The sequence below is a fragment of the Lycorma delicatula genome, chromosome 3 (genome assembly GCF_047948215.1).
Source record: "Lycorma delicatula isolate Av1 chromosome 3, ASM4794821v1, whole genome shotgun sequence".
NCBI lineage: Eukaryota > Metazoa > Arthropoda > Insecta > Hemiptera > Fulgoridae > Lycorma > Lycorma delicatula.
The window spans coordinates 84,211,714-84,235,647 of NC_134457.1; the positions used below are offsets into that span (position 1 = coordinate 84,211,714).

Below are 23,934 nucleotides of genomic sequence, written 5' to 3' on the forward strand. Positions count from 1 at the left end.
GAGATATAGATTTACCATTATGATTCGGAACCAAAAAGACGGAGTATGGATTGGAAGCCCACAAGTTTAACTATTAAATGTAAATTCTGAACCAGGCCATCAGCAGGAAATACAATCTTTGGAATGCAAAAGGACTGTTTTTTTTTATTTTCTAAAAAATCAAAGAACAATAAACAGCAAGTATTATTCCCATATACTTATCACCAAAGCTAAGTGCAGCAGTGTTGTATAAACGCTCTGGATCTCAGCGCAACGGCATCATTCTGCTTCATGATAACGTCCGGCCTCATACGGCTAAGAAAACGAGAGAGACCATCGACAGTTTGCACGAGGAACTACTATCTCACCCCATAAAAGTCCTGATTTAGCTCTATTAGATTTCTACTTTTTTAGTCTACTCAAAGCGGCGCTGCGAGATAAGAAGTTTAATGACAATGACAACGTCATAGAAAAATGTTAAATTGACTCAGACTTCAAGGCAAACATTTGTTTGCAGCAGGCATAAATAACGTGATTTAGAGTTGGGTCATGAGTTTTAATTTCGATGGGGAAAGTAAAAAAAAATCACATTGTATTAATAAACCGTTTTAGCTCCAGAGAAATCTGTCTTTAATTATTGACTGACCCTCGTACGTTATCAATTAAAACATTTATCTATGGTTATAACGTTTTAAAAACTATAGTAATATTAATTAAAAACATAGTTAATGATAATTCATAAATTAAATCCAAATTTAATGGATTTATTATGTCGGGTATTTGAAAATTGTTTATTAGAAATTCACTTCAACATATAAGCAAAGTCTAGAAAGGCTTAGTTTTTCGTCCATTCTACGTATTCAAATTTACATAGATTAAAACAATTTAGTATAAATTACTATAGTTACTACATTAATTTCCAGGCCTGTAATTTTGAAATTTACACTTAATCAAACTTGAACGGAATAAAAATCATTCTTAGACCAGAATATTTTTTTCAACAAAATACTATTTACGAGACAAATTTATTGATGATCTTTGATAAAAAATACTATTTTTCACCAATGTATGGATTATTTAAGCCTTGGACACTTTTGTTATACACGACCACTATCTAATCCCATATACACAGTCCGAATACATAAAATTAATATAGATATTTGATATAATCCTGCGTACAGTTCTTGCAAACCAAAATTTATGTGATTATCTGTAATCATGTTTATGTATTTTGTTTTGTCAAAAAAAAATTGAGTTGGAAATACCAAAATAAAGAATTTGTTCTAACAAAAAGAACTTGAGATTTTATTTTATTAAATGATTTTTCCCGAAAAAAATGATCTACTGTAAAACCCTAGCATAAGTTATAGAAAATAATATAATTTTAACAGAAAAATAGGGTTAAGATCTCTATTATCTAACTCATAGAATTCGTTTTCACATAATAAATCCAGTAGAGCTAAAAATTCCTACTCATTTATTTTTTATTTATAAAAATATGATTAATATTTCATAAATGATTTTAAAAAACCAACTAAATAATAACAATAAATAAATAATAACCTCATCGCAAGGTAGTCCAACACTTATTCTTCTTGTACATTGTACAAATGATGAAACTGTAATTTCATCATATCAGTAATGTAAAATTATTTCTGCCCTATGAGGCAGAAATCACACATATCTTGCTGATAAACTAAAATTTTATAAATACTTACATAAAATAAATATTAATAATAATATTATAAATATTATATTTACATAATATAAATATTTTAATCTGGAGGTCCCGGGTTCGAATCTTGGTCAGGCATGACATTTTTCATACCCTATAAAATTCCATTTCAATATTCCACGCACAAGCTTCAATCTTATGTGGCGGTATCATCAAGCCAAAAAAAAAAAAAAATTAGGTGTTAAGACTAGTTAAAAATTGTACACGACTTTTTTTATGAAGGATCATTAAAACCTATATGCATAGTCATTCCTTGAGTCTTAATGATTTGTACTTTCATATAAAGTAATTATTTTTGTGACCACAGGTGGTGCGTAAAGCTCTGAATCGATTCTATTTTAGGCAAAATTGGTGCTCGTGTGGTCCATTCACTCAAACAAATGTGTACACAGTTTGGTACACCTGGAACATTGGCAAAGCTAACTGTGCACGAGATTTAACATGCAGGGAAGTTAAAGTATAAACCAACATTCCCTTCAAAATGCATAAATATGGAAAGTTGAAGAATTTTAAAGTAGATTTGTTATTAATTCTTTAAATAATTTTATTTATTCCTGGATAAAATAATTATCACATTATATTACATTTTTTTAATCCTCTAAAATCGTAAATATCTTATCATGAATAAACTGACTATCTTAAAAACGATTGATTGTCTTTGTTGAAATAAAATATAAGTTATTTTTAAGAACAAGCAGCAAATATGGTCATAGTAATGGTCATAATCAGAAGAGGTCAAATAATGATAATTTCATATTAATTGTAATTAAAAAAAAAAAAAAAAAAAAAAAAAAAAAAATAGAGAAATAATCTATTTTATCTTTTCTTTAGATCGTTTTTATTTTAATATACGATATTATTTCATTATTAAAATTTATATTCAAGGATAAAAAAATAAATATGATGCTTATTGAATATTTGCACATACACAAACGAAGAAGGCTAGAAAAACAACCCCTTAAAACTAAGAACAAAGGGAAAAAATGCCTAATATAATTAAAGAAAAAGATTAAAAATCAATTTTAGGACAACATTTATGTAAAAAAATAACAGATTATTAAAGAAAATATTAGACTACTTCACAAATAAAAAAGTGGCACTAAAATGATTTGCAGTAACAGCTGAAGATTTAAAATAAAACAAATAACCGCAGAATATATGAATAATTGGAAAAAACAATCAAAAACATGAAAGGATTCCCGAACCCCTCTTCCAAAAAAAATAAGGCACAAAAACAACGGAAAAGCACTCAGAAGGAATGAAAAAAAAAATGGGGGAAAACATTACGAGAAAAAGGAATTTAAGTAAGCGATAATTTAGCTGGCCAAAAAACATAAGCAGAGATATTTTTTTTTTATTTTTACGCCGTATGAAACATGCAAAAATGTTTATAACAACTGATCAGTAACTTTTTCAATTTCGGCCACGTTTGGCATTTATTTTATTTTATCAATGGTTATCTAGGTATTACTAATGATTAAAGTGATATTTATTTTGATCTGGAACAGTTACTTGAAAAAAGAAATTAAAGAAAACTGGTCTTAATGAAAAGAAAGAAGGTAAAGGTTTGCGTAAGATTTCCGGCTTTCCCCTGAACAGATGTTTATTTCAAATCGCCTTAAGGTCTTTAACTATTAACGACTTAATTACGACATATTTAGTGTTTAATGACAAACAATTTTGAAATTTTCAGCAAAATAATTTGCTTCAGATTTGACTCCCTAACCAAATATTTATTATTAAAATTAAACTGTATTTAGAGTATAATTGCTAAAACACTTAAATTTTAGTAAAATAATTTAGGTTCCATTTGAGTCCTTTGCTCAAAAGGTATTTCATATAACATTTTTTATAACAAAAAATTTGTAAAACAAAGTAACAAAAATATAAAAAAATTCTATAAATCTTCTTTTTTTAAATATTAAGTCGGTTTCCCTTTTTTTTTAATTTTTCATATATTCTATATTAATATTAGATACAGTTGGTCCTTCAGTCTAAAAAGTAAACTTACAAAATTGATATTATAGATATGGGTTTCATTCAGCCTACTTGCATTGTTGGGGCCAAACAATTTATTTACTAGAGTAATTACTTATTTCAATAAGATAGCTCAATTTGGGGAATGTTAATCAAAAAGGATAAATAATAATTATACTTTACTAAAAAAAAAATTAGTGGTCCAGAAAGTAAGGATAAAGCATAAATATATCATTAAGTATTTTTATTTTGAACAAAAATTTAATGCCATATTGAGTCATTTTCGAAGAATTTATGTTGAGAAAGTTATAAGATATGAATCAAAATACAATTCAACAAACATACATGCATAAATTACCTGTAAATTGACCCATATTTTTTTGGACGGGGTCTTGAAACGTCGAAATTTGCAAAACCTCGGTACAAAACATTTTGGCCGACGTTTTAATTTATAGCTATGCTATAAAGAGCAATAATAGGAGTAAAAATATTAAGTTTTAACAGTAATAGAGCTATAGTTGGGAAAGTAATAAGTATCAAGTAGCAGTTACATTGATATTTATTTATAAAAAAATGATAAATGTTTTACATAATTGGGAGCGATGTGCAATACCACGTGCAAAAAAGTTTTTGATTAGTTGACTCCTTTTCCAATAACCAGCGCTTCACAGTAGTGGCAGTATTATGTGATCGTTAAATTATATTTTCTTCTACTAACAGTCAATGTAACACTTAAGAAATATAAAAAATGAGAACTGATTTATGAATAATGTACCAGACAGCTTCCCATAAAAAAAACGAAAGGATTTAGATTCTATTTTTTATAGCATTTTAATAAATTGTTTTCCAATATTTCAAATAACAATAATATTGATTTATTTCGAACAAACCCGTTCACCTTGAATCAGTATTTTTATTTCCCGAAGTTATTCGGGCAGTAAAACGTGTCCTTAAATAAAAAAAGTTAATATTCAGTATTTATTGATAAAATTTCCGCTATTATTTTAAAAGAAGTGGATGCTATTTTTGTTAATTTTACAAAAAAATTAACGAATCTTTCAATAATGAAGTACTTTACAGCCGCCTTAAGACATCCTTTATTATTCCTCACCTTAAGAAAAATTTGGTAATTAATTTATAAAATTACAGCTCATTTTTTTATTGACATTATTTTCTAAAGAATCTGGAAAGAATTATAAAAAATAGACATTAACATAAATTAAAAACTTTTTCACCTTGGTTAAAAAATTTCCTCTAGCAAAACCTTTTTCTAAATTTTTAGAAAATACTTTAAATAGGTAGATAACAAGAAAAAACTCATTTTCATATGTTCATGATTTTAGTAAACCATTCGATTTAGTTCCATAGATTTTAAAAATAAAAAACTTAGTACTACTAGAAGAGCTGTTTGTAATTGTTTGAAGTCATACCTTACTTAATTAAACATCTAATTGACATTTCATCTTCCGATAAGAATACACAAATAAAATATTTCTTCTTTAAGAAGTAGATTTTATTTTCTTTGTTTCTACGGAAGCAATATTTTTTTGTCTGTTAGTTTGTATATAATACTAATAAAAATAGATAAAAAAGAATCTTTTTGCATTCCGGTTAGCATGTAAGAGAACATAAATCTGTGTTAAAAAAATTGTCACTCACACTTTTGAATTTTGATTGATTTTTTAGTTACTTTCTGGCTATATCTCTATTGTTGCTATGTAGCAATTATAAAGGGAAGATATATATATACCGGAAAAAAATTCGATGTCGTATTTTTTGTGAATCTCGAGAATCATGATTCTTCAGAACAAATAAAGGTAAAAAAAAAACATAAAAATCCGGGTCCGCACTCAAGCAATTCATTCCTGCAGAGGATGGGATGAATTTTTTGTAGCATATGTGAAAAATACCATGCCTGACCGGGATTCGAACCCAGGACCTCCGAACTGGCTCAACATAAATCCTTCAAAATGACTTAAAATAAATCTACATGTGGGTCATTGATTGCATTAAACTTTTCACAAAATAAAAAAAACGGGGAGGGATAGTTTTCATAATTTAAAATTTTGAATTTTTTGTAAAGTGGTCGTAAAAAATTGAGTTTAAAAGAACATATTTTATTTAAAATTCCAAAATTATAAGTCCGAATTTTAAGTGATTCACGGGTAGGGAATATTCAACTTTATTTCTACCACTTGTCTCATATCTTAAAACCTGTTGACCAAAGATTTGAAATTTAGCAAAATATCTATCTATATATATCCAGCGTTGGACAGATTTTCAATTGCAACGAAAAAATGCGAAAAACAGTAACTTAACGAATAGATTCACGACATCATAATAAACTAAAAGTTCATAAGACAATTGCCATATCTTGCTTCTTTTTCAGTCATTTTGTGTTGTTTTTTTCCAAAGGAAATGCATATCATAAGAATAAATTGAGATATTATATGTACCTGTTGATGAAATTTTAGTAATATTTACTCATCAATATCTGGTAAAAAATAAAGTTTGAAAATTTTACGTCCGGAAATTAAAAAATGGCGGCAATTGGAATTTATTGATCATTAATAGTACCGCAAATTTTAGTTTTATCGAATTGTGTTTTTTTTTATAAAATGTTAATTTTTTTGTTGTAAGGAAAATGACACTTTAAAATTTCATTTGTTGAAGAAGGTCAACTGTGACCAAAATATATTTACTGAGAATTTGAATTTATTTCAGTTATATTTTAATATGCATATTTTTTAAGGTTAAAATGTAATTTTATCAAGGGGTATAATCGGACCCAATTTGTTTACGGTACATTTTCATCTTTTTCGCAATTGTACCCTAAATATTGAATAATTAAATCATTAATACGTAGGTTATTAAAAATCGTATGGCTTTTTGAAATAAACACACGTCAAGACAAAGTAGGGGAAATTATCTTTACTAGATATTTTATACTCTGTATCTTCACATAAGTCCCTTAATATTATTTTTATAGTACAGATAATATCATTTATTTTTTATTTTAAAATTGGAATAATATGTCTAACTAATCGTGATAATGTATCATTATGTACTGTCAGAATAAAAGATTTATTTAATAACTTGTTTAAAAAATCTGATCCACCACACACTCTTTAATTCACTTTCATTCATTTTTAATTAATATATTGAAACAATATACCAGTTTTAAATATTTAAAAATTATATATATTCTTGACAAAAATAGTTATTATTTATAAATTGGCAGTCAATAAACAATTAGTTCAAAACTCCCAAATTGGACGGGGAAAAAGGACAAAATATTACTTTTTAGCCACCTGATATGATACTATGTTTGATTTTCATTGAAGTGGAATCGAAAGAGTTTCACAAAAATTTGATGTTAACACCGCATGACTTCCGGTTTCAACATGTTGAAAGAAATTTCATGATCTTTCTTAAAATTTATATACATAATAGAATAATTTTGAATTATTTTTCATTTTTAGCCCTGGAGTTTTGAAAGCTAAATTTCATATTTATTTAATTTTAGTTTAAAAAGTAAACAATAGAGTCGAAAATTTAGCGTTTTCAAAATGAATTTTATATAAAGGTCTTTTTATATTAATGAGAAACATACGCTATAGACATATTGGTTATCCTTTATACACAAACAGTAGTTAGTTGAAATCCGCTGGAGGCTATATAAAAATTTAATAAAAGATATAAATTTTATGTACTATTTTTGTATTTATTTAAATTAGAAATTATTTTATTTAAAAGTATATTAGAAAGTTAAATAATGAGCATACTGTTAGGTTTTACAAAGAGAAATGATGTTGCAATAATAATACCTCAGTTAGGTGTAATTACTCTATATATTAACATTGCTGGTTCATGTTTTGTAATAAATTTAATTATAATCAACGGGACTTTGTCCAGTTGATGATAAATATTAAATTTAAGAAGTTATAATGATCATTACACGTTTAACTTTTAGTTTGAGTTACGTTAAATGAGGATTACATTGTTAATGAAAGTATACATGACAGAATTCGATCTAAATTTAGACTGAACAGTGCAATAATAATAATAATAACGAATTACTAATATAAAATATTAGCTGATAAAATAGGCTAGCTGAATATGCAAATTTATTTACTTTTACAAAAGAGTAAGAAGAACGAGACGGTTTATATATTTATAAATTAACTACCGTACCCCGTTGCAACTTCGCCCACAATATAGATGTATTTTCACTGGTAATGCTTTTTTAATAGCAAACTTATTTTTTTATAAATAAAAAATATTTACTCAACAATATTATATTTAGATTTTCATTAAATCTTAATAAAACGGTAAATAAAAATTTTTATGAAAAATACTGAAGGAATATACGATAAACAATGAATTGTTGCCCAAAACTTAAATAAAGGAAAACAAAAAAGGAAGATAAGAAAATTAAACAATATTTGTTAGACCAATCCATTTTATGAATGAATTAAAATAGTTCACTATAAAAGTCCAAAAAAGATAAACTTAAAATTTATTACAATCCCAAATCTAGCGTCCCCATCGCGGCTTCGCCCGTGCTCTATGGCTACTTAGGCTTCTCGTCACGATCAAAGGGTCATGGCTCGCTTCGCTCTTCCTTCCCGTTTTCTCCCGTTTCCTCCCGTTTCTCTTTCCCTTACATCCCTTTCCTCTTCCTCTTTCCTCTTTTCTTTTACCTCTTTCCCTTTCCATTTCCTTTTCCCCGTTTTCCTCTTTTTTATTTTTTTCATCTTCCACTTCTTCCCTTTTTACTCTCTTCTCTTTTTCCTTTTTCGATTTTTCCCTATTTCCCTTTAACGATTTTTTCCTTTCTCCCTTCTTCCTCGCGCGTAAATCGGTCCAGTAGTTTTATAGTCTGTATTGGAACATTGAAATGGTAAAATATTTAGTACAGCGTATGTTGATTTTACGTCCAACAGATAGCGTTGTTAACACGAAATTTAGTTTTTTATCGATTTAAACCCCTTAAAATAAAGTTTTCGCAAAATCCTTTTTTAGTGGACGCCTACTTAAAGATACGAAGGTACCCTAAAAATTTCAAGTCTCTACCTATAATAGTTTTGGTTGTACGTTGATTATGAGTCATTGAATCAGTCAGGACATTCTCTTTTATATGAGATAAAAAGAAAAAGAGAATGAGTCTTAACATCTATAAACAATTAGAAAATATGATAAAAAATAACTAGTACAATGAATACAATAAAACGACATATTTTAAAACGGGAATCAAATATGATACTATTATCTCTATATGACAAACCCTCTATTTAAATCAAAATCAGATATTATCCCTATATCTATACAACTGAAGTTAAAGCTGATTAAATCTTAATATCATTTATTTCTTGTTTTAAGGATCCCAACTCCAATTTTTTTTTTTGCATTATATTATGTAATATATAAAAACGTACTAAGATTTTATCTTATTTGCCTAACGGCGTTTCTAGTATCCATAAAATTGAAAAATTAACATTGATAAATGAAAATAAATTATTTTGAGGATCGTGGCTTTTCCTTAGACCATCTCTTCTCTTTTCAAAATTTTTGACAGCGACCGAATGAACTTGTGTCTTCATCGGGCGATCCGTCAGGCGTCTCAGTAGCTGATATGCTTCCAATGCTAGTTGTATGCCGGGACTTGCTGAAGATTACCAGGGGGAGTAGCACTAAATGGAGACCTCGGAAATTGTACTGCTCTCTGATCAATCTGCCATGTATTGATCAGCTGGTTGTGCTCTCTTTGAATTTTATGGTCTCTGGGAAAGTGATATATTTTCCTTTAGATATGTAGCGTACTGGTGATCTAGTTTTTCTTCAGTGCCATTACTACCTTAGGTTTTTAATTTTTCTAGCGAGAAAACTTTTAATTTAATTTCCGGTGTAGTTTTAGCTAACCTAATATCAAAAAAGTATGTCAAGAACTAAATAATCACAGGTTTACTAAGTTATCTACAAGTTGCGATGACGATTTATTCAAGCATTCCTTGCTCTTATTTAAATGAAGGCGTGTTTATAATCTTCCCTGGTGTTAGAGCGTTAATAATCTCCTTACCTCAAAATAGCTGGATCTTCCTCGGTGTTTTTATTTCTTAGATCACCACTTTGTTATTAAACACTGGATAGTATTTGGAACTAGCGGAGCTGTCCGCTTTAATTCACAAACTTTTCAATTTCATGAAGCGTTTCAGCACGTCTTGCCAACGAATGTTCGAACGTCGACATTTAAAATATCTCCCTCGTGAAAGGATGTATGCTCTAATACCTAGCCAATGGATTCTTCAAAATTATATTTTTTCTAGTAACAATGATTTATTAAATTTTAAAACAATTGAGAATGAGGTGAGAGATTCTCCATTCCACCATATATTAAACATATCTTCATCACCTTGGGGAAAAAAAATCCTCAAAAATTTATTTTTCTTTACAGTTTAGCAGAACTAAATGTAAAACTACATCTTTTGAACAATTTATTGTTCCATGAGGTTGAACAATAATGTCAATCTCGGCTAAAATTTTTAACTATAATTAACGTGTTACTTGATTATTGTTAACAATTTCTATTCACAGTCCATTCACAGTTTTCCTTACATCTTGATTAGAGCGACCATATGCAGTCATTGTCTTTGCATAGTTAAAACGACTGGTCTTCATAAACTGGTGTTTATACGCTTCATTTTCAAGTATATTGAACTTTAACTTATATGAGGCAACCTCACATTTTCTTGCAACTGTATATTCTTCCTCTTTTTTTATCAATTCAGGTGTTAATGAAGTAGTTTCTGAACTAGGGCATCTACTCTCAGGATTTTTCTGCTTAGTTGCATTAGGAAATAAATAAATAAATCATTTTTTCTTAAGGTGTTTATACTATTATGAAATACTTTTACAGTAAATAAATTAAATGATACATGGTACAAACTTTAACACGTTCAAGAATTTCATCTCTCAATAATTTACAATTATTTTTATTCAAATCAAAAACACTATAACATTATTTTTCCTCCAATTTTTGGTGATTTTTTTCGGTCTCCACTATTTTTTAACTTAATCTGAATTCGTATTTATCTGACCTAACTCTTTATTAAATTTTCTGTCAATATTATCAATTTTGACCTCAAATGAATCCAATTTGTTCAACTTATGTATTATTGCATTTAGATTCTAATCTATTGGTCCTCATTTAGAGATAATATTATTGGAATTTGTTAGTATAGTTTTTTAATATATAAATATTATATATTTTCTATTTTTAAAAATATATATTTTTATAATAGCTACGTAGTTAGTTATTCTGTTGTAATTACACAGCTATAATTACCGTACCTTCCATTAATATTGATGGATGACTATATGCATCCATATTAATGATACAAATATTCATATTATCATATAATATTCATAAATAAATTATTATTTATACTATTATACAATATTTTTCAAATTAAATAAATAAGATCGTACATTAGAACAACTTTAAAATACTACAAAATTTCATCTCTCGAAATTTTATAATTATCCGACTATTCAAACCAAAAGCACTACAATATTTATTCATATTATTATACAATAGTATTCGTGTTGTTGACATCAATATCAATATTGATTTTAACTATTTTAAAGTTAATTATTAAAAATCAAAAATAGAAATCTTTTAATCTTTGATTAACTAATAATTTAGATAGGTTTAATAATTTAATAGATACATTTATAATTTAATTTAGAAAAATTGAATAATAATTAATATTCTTGTTTTAATCCAACGTGTAAAAATATTATAAAACAGTAATTAAACCAATTTAATATATTTTTATCAAAACGATATTAAATCTTTAGATAGAAATAGATAAACAGTAATTTGAGGATAAACTAATGCTGCTTGGAAATTGTGGTAAATGATGAGTTTATCAGGCTGAAGAAATACTTAGTTCTTCAGCCTAAGATAAACTCGTCATTTAGCACAATTTCCTTCACTTTTTCTCTTTCTATTTTTACACTCAGCCGCCACCACTTCGAGTACTCCTTGAACATGGATTCTCATTTAACCTTTTCTATTAAAAATATTCCTAACACTGAGTAATAACTTTTTAATTCATTACGCCTGATCTTAACTAATCAAATATCACTTACCACATCTACTTTAATAATAAGTACTAAAGAGACATATATATATATATATATATATATAGCAAATACCAACTACTGAAAAAAAACGAAGAATACTCCGAAGTAGGAAAAACGTCACCTCTTCCCTATGCCTGTTGACCTGCTACTGCAGGTGCATTATTATTGGTTTACCCATAAACATCGATAAAACCTCTTCATTTCTAAGGATAAGACAAACTAATTGTTCCGATAATTCCTTAGTTGCTGCCGGTAGTGAAACGAAGAATATACTTTCCTTGGGATCGAAAATCATTGTTGAGACTGATAAAAGGAATGGGATTTAAATGGTGGAAATGCCGAAATAAAAATAAAAGTAGAAAGGCCAAATAATATTTTCTTACGTTAAACATATTTGGTGAAGATGAAAGCCTTGAGAAAAGTCGGGGAAAAATATTTTACTTGAACGAGATGTGGAAAGCAATTTAACATTTCAAAAACGTTGGCAGTCTGACGATGTTTTTGTAGCTGTAGAAACTGGAACGCGGAGATAATCATTTAATAATATTGTATGCAAGATATGAGGAAGAATTTGTTGCTGGCATCAAACTGTTATATAAATTTGAAACAACTAGTGGCGATTATCAGGGGCAAATGAATTATAATAATTGTGAGAAATGGTTGATGGTAAAATTATCAAATATTCCTGATTGATCGATCATATTGATTTTATCATATTAATTACGATCGATAATGGATAACGCTCGTACCATTCTGTCTTGGTAGAAAAAGTATCAAAAAAAAAAAGCTCACTTAAATTACAGTAAACAGGTTGCTAGGAAAAGGAGTACAGTGTGATTTATCAAGAAGAAAGAAGCAGCTTATTCAGTTACTACAGTTACACAAACAATAGGAAAAAGTTTATAAAATCGATGCAAGATATACATAGGTTATGAAGTTGTAAGACTACCTCCATATTTATTTGAATTTAATCCAGTTGAACTGGTTTGGGTTAAAGTAAAACGCTTTCTAAGAGAAAATAATTGTGATGACTTAAATTTCCATAATTTAAAGAAACTAACCGACATGGGCATCAAAACAGTAGCTCCGAGCAACTAGAAAAGTTACTGTTCCAAAGTAACGAAACTGGAGGAAAAAATCACACGAAAGTTGGTTGTAAAAAAATGGTTGTAAACATACAAACAGTTATTGTAAATAAAGATGTGATAATATTATTTTTGAACAGTTAATTTATCGTGTCATTTTTCAAAGTATTTCTCAATTTGCATTTGTGGCTGTTATATTTCATTAAAAAGGAAAAGTGTTGATGTTTTAAATATTAACACCATGGATTTTTTTTCACTATACGAGTATTTTGAGATTATTGGGCTCAAGAAATATAAAAATTCTTAAATATTAAAAAATATTCTTAAATATTAAAAATTATGAGTGTAAATGTGCGTGTTTGTGTGTGTATTTATTTCAGGAACGGTTAACCGATAGTTATGGAATGTGATGTATTAGACTGTATATTAGGATAATAGATAACATTGCGTTCAGGAAATATTCCGATTAGTGCGTTGGGAGATATTGAGGAGTGCTCTGCATATCAAAGGAAGTTAATGTAATAAAAATTTCACAAATAATTCGTTTTCTTATCAAATAATATCATCGGATCATTTTCTTTTAAGCTTCATAAATGTTTCCCATCCATGAATTTTTAAAAAAATTTTTCCTTTTTCCACTTGAATTTCACAATATTTAAGTAACAGTTAAAACATGTTTTAAAAAATTACAACTAAGTTTTCTGAATTTAAGAAATTGATCTCAATTGTCGGGAATGTTAAACATAAGGATATAATACGTTGAAAAAACCGGGATTTATAAAGAAAATAGTTGCCGTATAGGATAGTTAAGAAAACTAGGAAGAAAGGTTAAAAATAACGTAATGTAGAAATTGGTTAATTGTAGGTATAGAACGTCAGAGAAATCTTGATCACAACCCAATATTTGCATGAAAACAGTCATAAAATTACTTTATTAGAAACGAGTAATTTTTTTAATGCAAATAATAAACAGAAATCAGATTGTTGGGTAGTTTATTAAACAGTGAAGCTGAAACTTCATTGATGAACAACAATATGAAATAAATATCTAACGGCCGTTTTTAAATTTTAAATACGTTTATTAAACACTTTTTTTGTGAGAGTTTTAAAACGTAAGAACATTAAACGGTTATCCCTTTTAACTTACTTCATGGGAGGAGATATATCTCTTTGATTGTTTTAAGGTTCGTGCTATCTTTATCTTTCTTGAAATAAATTTATACGTATCCCACCTTCAAAAGGGAAAACCAATGGGAAAAAATCGAGGTGCATATATCAGCGGTTTTGATGTTTTAAGTTAGATTTTTGCTTTCAATTTGGATTTCCTTAATCGACAACAGTAATTTATATATTTTTTCTAAAAAATCTGTTAAAAATACTGCTTTTATAGTATTTCATAAGTACTGATTATTTTTCAATTAATTATGCCAATTACTGCCAATTAATATTATATCAATTAGTTTCTTATTTAATTATTAAACTTTTAATTTATCTTTATATACATACTTTTTCTTCAGTATCATCTGATGTGTATATAAAAATTGCACTGACCACATAGTTTAAGATTTTTAAGTAAAAGGGTTATAAATTATATTTACAGTTTATAAATTTTGAGACTAGAATTCTGGTAGTGGAGAAATTTCTAGGTTTCCAGTTCTGAATGTTTAAAATAGCTAATCTAATTTTCCAGTTTATTTTTTAATTTTATGATGTTATCAGTGGGGATCAAATAACTATCGTAATCAATGAACTCGTTTGATTGAGCATTACAATGAATTTTCTTAAAGCCGACACTACTAACGAATGATGGTTTCATACCTTTGAACAGTCTTCAGAAGACGAAATGTTTTTATACTTACTTTAATTACATCGTGTGTCGACTCGCATTAGTAGGGTTGTAAAGTTGCAGCTATTGATACTACGGGTGATTCATTGAAAGGGTAGATCAACAAAATAGATAACCAGCTTGAAATACCTTATCCGAAAATAAAAGATCTGAATAGATATATGTTAAACCATAAACGGAGAATTCACGTCATATGGTAATGATGAACTTAGAAAGAACAAATAGGAGAAAAAAGACACGCAACAACGGAAGAAAGAAACGTAAGGAGCATTGATTAGAAAGAAGAAGATCGTGACATAGGAATTAGAAAAAATCTGATGTGGACACCACATGACTTCCTTGAACGCCTATTAAATTACATACATACATTTTTACGTAAAATTTTATTTCAATAATAACTTTTCATTTTTGTTCAGATTTTTTAAATTTTTTTATTGTTATTATTGAATTATTGTAAAACGTTTTTTTACAATCAAAGGTTAATTAATTATTAATAAATCAATTTATTTAAATTAAAAAAAAAGGAAATGAGGTCAGATTCGAACCGATCTGCCTTCCCCTTGTAAGATCAAAATATTCCATTAATTAAAAGTTTATTTGGTTATTTGGTTATAACTCTGGAACTAATGAAAATAAGTACCACTTATGATATATTGTTGTAAAGCTCTCCATAAAGGCTTATTTCTGCAGTTAAGAAAAAGTTCAAAATCCTGATTTTTTTTTTATTTTGTGCTTTTCTGAACACTTATGGTCCAATCGATTGCAATCAAAAGAGGAGGTGCACAACTAGATGTTACAACAGTCCTAAATCCAAAATGTCAACATTCTACCGCTTATGGTTTTCGAGTTATGCGAGACACGTACATACGTACAGACGTCAGGTCGAAACTAGTTAAAATGGATTCAGTAATGGTTAAAATGGATTTCCGTTTAAATCTGAAAACCGAAAATTTTCGTGGTACAGTACTTCCTTTACTTCGTACAAGAAAGTAAAACTATAATACAATACAATCATTAATTTTCCACCTTCACGCAAATTGGTAGCACCTCAAAATTTTCAGCCAGGAGATCTCGGGTTCGAATCCCGGTTATTTTTAATATCATATAACGGAATATAAATCTCTACAAGACTTCTATTCCGTTTTCCAACTCGCAGTTTCAAACCTATAATAAGAATTATACATAAAAAACTTCTTAAGCTATTTATTACGTACATAAATATCCTTCTGTTGGTAATTAAAAAATGCTGTACTCTTTCTCTTTATGAAATTTAAATCTTTTTATTCAACGAATAAAGGACAAAGATTTGTTTTTTTCTAAATAACCTATTTGAGATATTTTAAACTGTTTTTATGATACCGTTTGAAAAATTATTTAAGTTACAGGGAAGGTTTTTTTTTCATTTTTGTACATTTTAACTGGCTGAGATTATTACAGAACGTTTATTATTATTATTTTAATAAAAACATTATAAAATGATTAGATAAAGAGCAGTATTAAATAATTAGTAAGGGTACTGTCCAGTAGAGAGATATGGTTAAACTACTTTTAAGTTATGACTTCTATTCATCACACAATTCTGTAGTAGGGTGAGGTAGACAGTGTCTCAATTCAGTTGACTCATTTTAACAAATTGAGGAAAAGAAATTTATTGCAACATATACTTGAAGTGTTGCAACTCCAATTCTGGGTAGTTTCAGAGGAATCTGGACAGGATGGATTTGTTTCATATCGCGATCCCCCCCGAGTGTAGATAATATTTTCATCATTATTCACCACTTTCCTTGATCCATTCCTTCCGAGGAAAGGGGTTCTTCTGTTCTTTTTTAGATTCTCTTTCAGCTCTCTCTTTTTTTTAGTCATAAATATGTATTTATTTATGTATATATATATATATATAAATTTTATTTTTTTTAGTCATAAAGCAATGTTAAAAAAGAAATATCCCTGAGCAAAATGTAGTATTGCTAAGCTAACAGAAATGGTAGTGTTATTCAGTAGTACAAATAACAGCCACATTGTGTTCACCATAGTAAATGGTTATAGAGTAAATATCATTAAGTTCAGCGAAAGCGATTCAGAGTAATAGCTACTTCAGAAATCGCAGTATATGTAATCTTATTTTCGTTAATTTTCTTAAGTAATAAAACTTTTCCTCCTCTTTTCCTCTTATTCTTATTACCTTTCCCCATTTTTTGTGTCCTCCCTCTTACTTATCATTAATTCTTTCTATTCAGCCTATTCATTTCTTCATTTGGTTCTTTCACTTTCTTTTCGTTTTCTCTTCTATTCATTATTACAGAATTCAAAGATTATTGGGATAATTATAATTCCAAATTGTAAGTTCCATGTAAATACGGGAATGTTCAGCAAAACATGGCTTGTAGCGTTTCTTAATTTAAAAAATAAATGACATTTTAATTACTCTAGAGTAAAATAATTTTTTGATTACTAAAAATAACAAAAATATTAAATGTGACTTGTCATAAACAATGTACAGTTTAAATTTTCAATAATATCTTCTTTTTCTACAATCTTTTCTACAAATTATAATCTTAAAATATTGTGTATTTTATTTCTGTAATTGGCGATTTGTATTCAAAGATTTTATCACTACATAAAAAATTAAATGGTGTATTAGTGGGCTGTAACACCAAATAGTGTATCTTTCGTAATAGCTAGCAAAGACCTGTTGCTATTTTCTCAACTTTATTACTGAAACAGAGGGAACCTTATAAACAAGTCTTTTTTAAATAAGATGCTTGGAAATCGTAACGGTGTTCTCTCTTTTTTATGAATTTACTGAGCTATTACCACAAATATTCTAAACTTATTTCATGTAAAATTTAAGATAAATATTTAAAGGTAATTAAAATACATAAATAATTGTTATTAATTAAAGCCCACTGAAGAATATAAATTTAAAAATATGCACCCTATAAAATGTTAATAAAATACCCTTAAATAATTTTTCAGCAGTTAAAAATAAAATAATTAAATTTATCAAATGCTTCTTCATCTACATTAAATTAACCATTTTTTTTTTTTTTCATGAGACCATACTTCGCGTATACTGTTGGCTACGTTTAATAACTAAGCTATGTTAATTGAAAAAAACATTAGATGCTCACCATTAAATAAATCAGTAAATTATAAAATGTGTATTTGATCAATTCTAACTTATTAATTTTTATTTTTAGTATAATATATTATAGGAATTTTTTATTTAATGTCTACTGGATACCTTTAAACAAGGTTCAAATTTTTTAATCATATTTTTTGATATCTTTCGTAATTAAGCTTGTGTAATTTTTTCAATTTCATTTTTACTTTGGGATAAATTGTTACACCAAATCTGTAGCTAAACAATGTATTATATAAAGAAAAGTATGCTAACTGGAACAAATTTGGAATTTTTTTGGTGACTTTTGACGTATTATGACACTTTCTGGAAAAAAAAAATCGAAATAAAGCACAATTTTAGCAATGAAAAGTTTCGTTAAGATGTATTATGTTGACCTGATTTTCGCTTGATTGATCGATTTGCATAAAATTTGGCACGATGATATCTGTATATGAGACATTGACGCCACTTAACTTTGGTCACAATTGTTAAGGAGGTAGAGAGATACGGATCTGTATCTCAAAATTTTACTCAAAAGGTAGGTATATTATTTCACGTTAATTAATTTCACCTTAGATACTTATAGTTACTTAATATACTTTCAGTTGATGTTTGGTCTTTTATTTAAATACATATTAAGATTTTTTGTCATTTCCTGACTCAAGGTTACCTTCTTATAGTGATTAAATGATTCCATACATAAATATAAAAGTTTGGTAATTCATTTAGCAATTCAATTCAGGGGTGAAGATAATAGACTTAATATTTCTTTCGAAATTATTGTTTTCCTTGGTATTTTCAGACTGTATTAACTAATTTCTATGAAATTTTTTACAATGACTTCTGAGTATAAATTATAGGTCACCACGGTTCCCGTGTCTCAAAATGAGAAGAATTAAATCTTTTATTACATATTTTATTCACTTCCATACTTACGAATACATACTTTAATGTTTCACTTAATTTTTTTCGTAAGTCTGTCAAAGATGAAGTCCTTGGCAATAGGTATCCAGCTTCTTTAGTTGATATTTATTATTCAATCATATGAGGATTACTATTATTATTATTATTATTATTATTATTATTATTACTACAAGTATTACTTTTTCAAAAGCCTCTATAAAAAAAAACAATTAACAATAGGATTTAAAAGACCTAGGGAGGCGCTTTAATTCTTTAGAAATTACTTTTAAAAAACTTCAGACCTTCAGCACTGAAGTAATAAATTTTCTTAAATTAAGTTATGCAATAAGTGAACGATAAATTTCATTATAATTTCTTCGTAAACATTTACTTACAGTATTGTAAAATAACAACCAGAATTTTTTCCTCCTCAAAACTACAAGCCAATTTTCAATTCTTTGTTTTTTCAGGATATTTTTCAGACCATTATATATTTACACTTCTTCACGTTTAGTTATTTTGTGAATTCATCATCGGGTTGCTATCTAATATCGTATAAGTACTTTTAGTAAAGATGAAACTGCAATACCGTAATAATTAATCGTTTAGCTTTATATGGTTTTTTAAGGTCTTGAACGAGATTAATTTTGTACTGTTAAAAATTTTCCTCCTAAAACTGTTGTTATTAAGAAATTTTATCAGACAAATTATTTTACAGAACGATTTTCCCAGAAACTGAAAGAAACGGGTTTTAATTCCATTAACTACTTCATATTATGTTAAACTTAAAGGAGAACGGTGTACAAATTCTTTTATTTATCAATTGTCACGAAAATAATCGAAAAAATATTTTACTCGAGTTTTGCACACTAGGTACACGAGTATTATAAAACATAGTTGGAAATAGTTTTTGGGTCTGCATGTCAGAATCCTTTACAGTTAGTGTTTTAAAATAAAAACTCGTTGATTTAATGGAAATCTTACTTTGTATCTTTATATTATTCAAAAATAAAGTAGGCTGAGTGTTTTACATGCCTTATTAAGAAAAAAATCACCATTAATAATGGAGTAACAAGTATTTCTTTACATACCACTACTAAGGAAAAGGAGAATTTCCAAATTATTGATCCCGTGACTTTTTAACCACCTGCTAAATTTGTAATAGACAGTTTGTAGGACTACACGTACGTATAAAACGGTAAACGGAGTAGAATTCTTTAGAAAATTGCAAATAGTCATTTTTGAATATCTGATTTGAATATTCTAGCAACTAATCGGGTTGCTATGACCTCCCCGCATATTTGAAAAGCCTAAATTTAAATCATGTTCAAATTAAAATAATCATTTAAATAAAACTTTAATTAGTACATATATAAATCTTTTATTCTGATTGGTATACACATTTATAAGGGTTTTGTATAGGTACGAGAGTAATCACTATGCAAATCCATTAATGAAAAAAAATCCTACCAACATATGTCTGGATGGTTTAAGGAAACTATAGTAAATTTTTGATCAAAGCATCACAAAATTAATTATAAAATAAAAAATAATTTGATTAAAGTCGATATTAATAATTTAATATATAAACGTATGAAATATTGTTAAGATAAATACAGGAGTTACTACTGCATTTCCGAAGACGGTTATGAAAATTTTCAGCACGTATTTACTCGTACGTATTTATTTGAGCATATTTCCTAGTATTTTCACGTTGAATGGATACAGAATATTCAGTTTTTATTATTTTTTTTATTAGTATTATTTAAAAACTGATCGACAGAGTAATATTTTCCTTGTTTAAATTATATTGTTTAATTTTATTTCAAAAAAACTGGAGGAAACGTTTTTTTTAAATTGATAATTTAATAAAAATGGCAATAGAATTACATACAATAAGGCCCTTCCTCGAAAGCCGCAGTATTATGTAAAATTATAATACAATTAATATTCAAAAATTCGGCACAAAATATAAATTGCAGCTAAATAATCTCGTGAATTATTTAGCTTTTAACCTTTTAGACAATAGTGGAGATGTTAGAAGGCTAAAATGACTCCACGTGTTGGACCTTGGCGACTTTATGTGATTTGAGATGTCGCTGCATCAACTTAATGTTACTCATCATACGTTATTTCACTTCGTTCAATTTTAATTATTGCTCTTTCATTATTAAATACAGATTTTTTTTCTCTTATTTATGAATTCTTATGATTATTTTATCTTGTACTGAACTTTTCTCTAACCTAAGTATGTGTGTATTCACATTAAATAATCTGCACAGAAATATTAGTATGTAGTTTTTGAACAGCTTCGATGGAAGCTGTTGTCATATTTACTTGTGATTTCTGTAACAGTGTAACTGATTGTAAATTTGTTTTAAACAAATATAATTATACTAAACAGTTTTTTTGACTAGTCTAATATAGTTGGATATGGATACTTTTTTAAGAATAATTGACCATTATATTTTACAAAAATTGCACGTTCATAAATATAAAACCAAGGATAAGTTAAAATGTTTAATTTTCTGCAAATCGGTGTGCATGAGGATATAAAAAATTACTGTCACCCAATTTTGTATCTTAAATTTTTTTTTTGAATTTCGAAGAAGCCCTAAGGGATAATATTGTAATCAGATGGGAATACACGTAAGAATAATAAATTTTGAATAATTATGATAAGCTTTGAATTATGACGTCTTATTAAGCCACTTCAAAGCAAAACGGTAAGCATTGAGTTTGTTCCAGACGATTGATCATTATAAGAAAGAGTTTTATCAAATACTAGCAGACCCGGTAATACTTCGCTATTGCTGAAGATTGGGAGAGAGAGAGTACAAATGAACGCAATTTAAAATTTGATAAATAATTAAAAAACTGAACTTCACAAATTTTACCTTTCAATTATTCTCCTTCCCCTTTTCCCTTTCCAACTTCTCCCTTTCACCCTTCTCTCCCAGTTTCCTTTTTATCCTTTCCACCTTTTCCACTTTTCTCCGTTTTCCATTTCCCCTTTTTTCCCTTTTGCCCGCGCGTAAATCGGTACATTACTTTTTTTGGTTTTTAACGGACACACATACGAACTGCCTTTTATATATATATATATTGAATAAAAAAGTCTGTTTGTATATTTGTTTGTTTCGTAAATATCTCGACACCGGCCCCTCCTAGCGGGTATAGTTTTTGCAAAAATATTTCTTTTCACGAAACTAATATTCATATTCTGAATATGAACCAAATCGGTCCATAAATATGATTTTTATAAATATCTCAACCCCAGCGCCATCTAGCGGGTTCTTTTTTGCGGAGATAATTCTTTCCATGTAAGTAACATGTATTCTGAATTATGAGACAAATCGGACCATAAATACAATTTTTCGAAATATCTCGACGCCAGCGCCACCTAGCGGGTCCAAACTAATACAGAAACCTTCCCTGGCATGCGTCCAACCATTCTCCAAAGTTTCATCGCTATAGGATGAACAGTTTTTTTGTTGTTTTTTTTTAACTTCTCTACTCCCCTGGGCCGGACCAACTTGATGGTATTACGCCACCCAGGGGAGTGTTCATTACTCTAATAGGCCCTCCCCACCTACCGGCTATATACCGGCATGGCAGGTCAGGCTTACCGGTTGGCTCTTTTGAGATTTTTTTTTTCCTTTTTTAACTTAGTTAAGAAAACCTAACAGTCAATCCAAGGAGTCCTCAGCGGCTCATCGAAACCAGCACACCTCAGCATGCTGGCTCTCACCGCTTAGGCTGTCCATCCAAACTACAATCTAAAAACCCATATTCCTTTCATCTATAATTTTTTGTTTAAAGACTGACCTTATGAACTCTACAACCTTTCTCCAATTCTCTACCCTACTGAGCATATGATCTATTATCTCTCTTGGAGTCTTTCCGTCAATACCAGCATTGTATCTTAGCATTTGCCATTTTTGGCAATTCAGGAAAGTATGCTCTACATCGTCACGTTCGTTACAATACATGCACGCAGGTTGATCTCTTTTGCCAATTTTGTGGAGGTATTCATTAAAGCACCCATGGCCAGTTAAAAACTGTGTGACGTGGTAATCTATTTCTCCGTGGGGTCTGCCTGTCCATCTAACTATATCAGGAATCAAGGATCTGGTCCATCTGGCTACCCCAGCCTGCAGCCATCTTTCCTGCCATATATTATTAATATCTTGCCTGACTTCATTATCCACACGTCCTGAAAACCTCTCAACGCTGTGTCTAGCAATGAGATCAATAGGGGGCACACGAGAAAGCACACAGAGGGCCTCATACGAGACCGTTCTGTAAGCGGATGCTACTCCAAGCAATACCCTCCTGTGTATCTTTTTTAATCTGTCCTTGTTCCTGTTAATAGTCATAGCGGGCCACCATGCAGGAACCGCATACAAAATCGATGAGACTACGGTCGTCGCAAGTAGTCTCCTTTTCGATACCCTAGGAGCTCTGTGCTTTGACATAATAACGTTCAAGCTTTTAATCGTTTTCTCTGCGCTATGACAGATGTTCAACACATGTTCAGTGAAACGACAATTTCTTTGCAGAGTAACTCTCAAGTATCTCAATACCTGAACTTCAGCAATGTGATGAACAGTTTAGGAAGGCATAAGAGACATACAGACAGACAAACATTCATTTTTATATATATACAGATAACACTTACAAATTTCGTATCAGAAATACTACTGTTATTAGAATCGGGAATTCTTTCCATGCGATCAGTAATGTTATCTTCCTAATAATTATAACGCAAAAGTGTTTGTATTTAATGTTGAATGACTACAATCCATCCAGTGAATAATCACTTTCATCGCTAATAGAATTTTCAAGTCTTTTTAAATAATTATTTTTGAATATCAATAAAAACGAGCATTGTAAGTAATTCTAAAGCAGTAACTTAATAATAAAGCATTCTTTATAAATACGTATTTAAAAAAATTACTTACCAACTGTTCATTTAAGTACCACGTCAAATTAGCTGCTGGATAAGAAGGGGGTGATGTACAGTTTGCTCGAATTTGTTCTCCACTTTCATAATTTCGTTTTTCTGATCTAACTTCTGGTTCACTTGCTGGAATATCTGAAAATAAGAATTCCATTTTTTTATTTTTGTCTAATA

At 28.6% G+C, this 23,934-nt stretch overlaps 1 protein-coding gene across 1 annotated transcript in view; it reads right to left on the reverse strand.

The window, feature by feature from the left end:
* LOC142320924 (synaptogenesis protein syg-2-like) overlaps positions 1–23,934 on the reverse strand; it is a 900,325-nt gene that overhangs the window by 143,481 nt on the left and 732,910 nt on the right. The window contains exon 4 of the mRNA XM_075358908.1: positions 23,762–23,895. Within this exon, the coding sequence (XP_075215023.1) occupies positions 23,762–23,895 (134 nt within the window). The remainder of the gene's footprint in view (positions 1–23,761; positions 23,896–23,934) is intronic.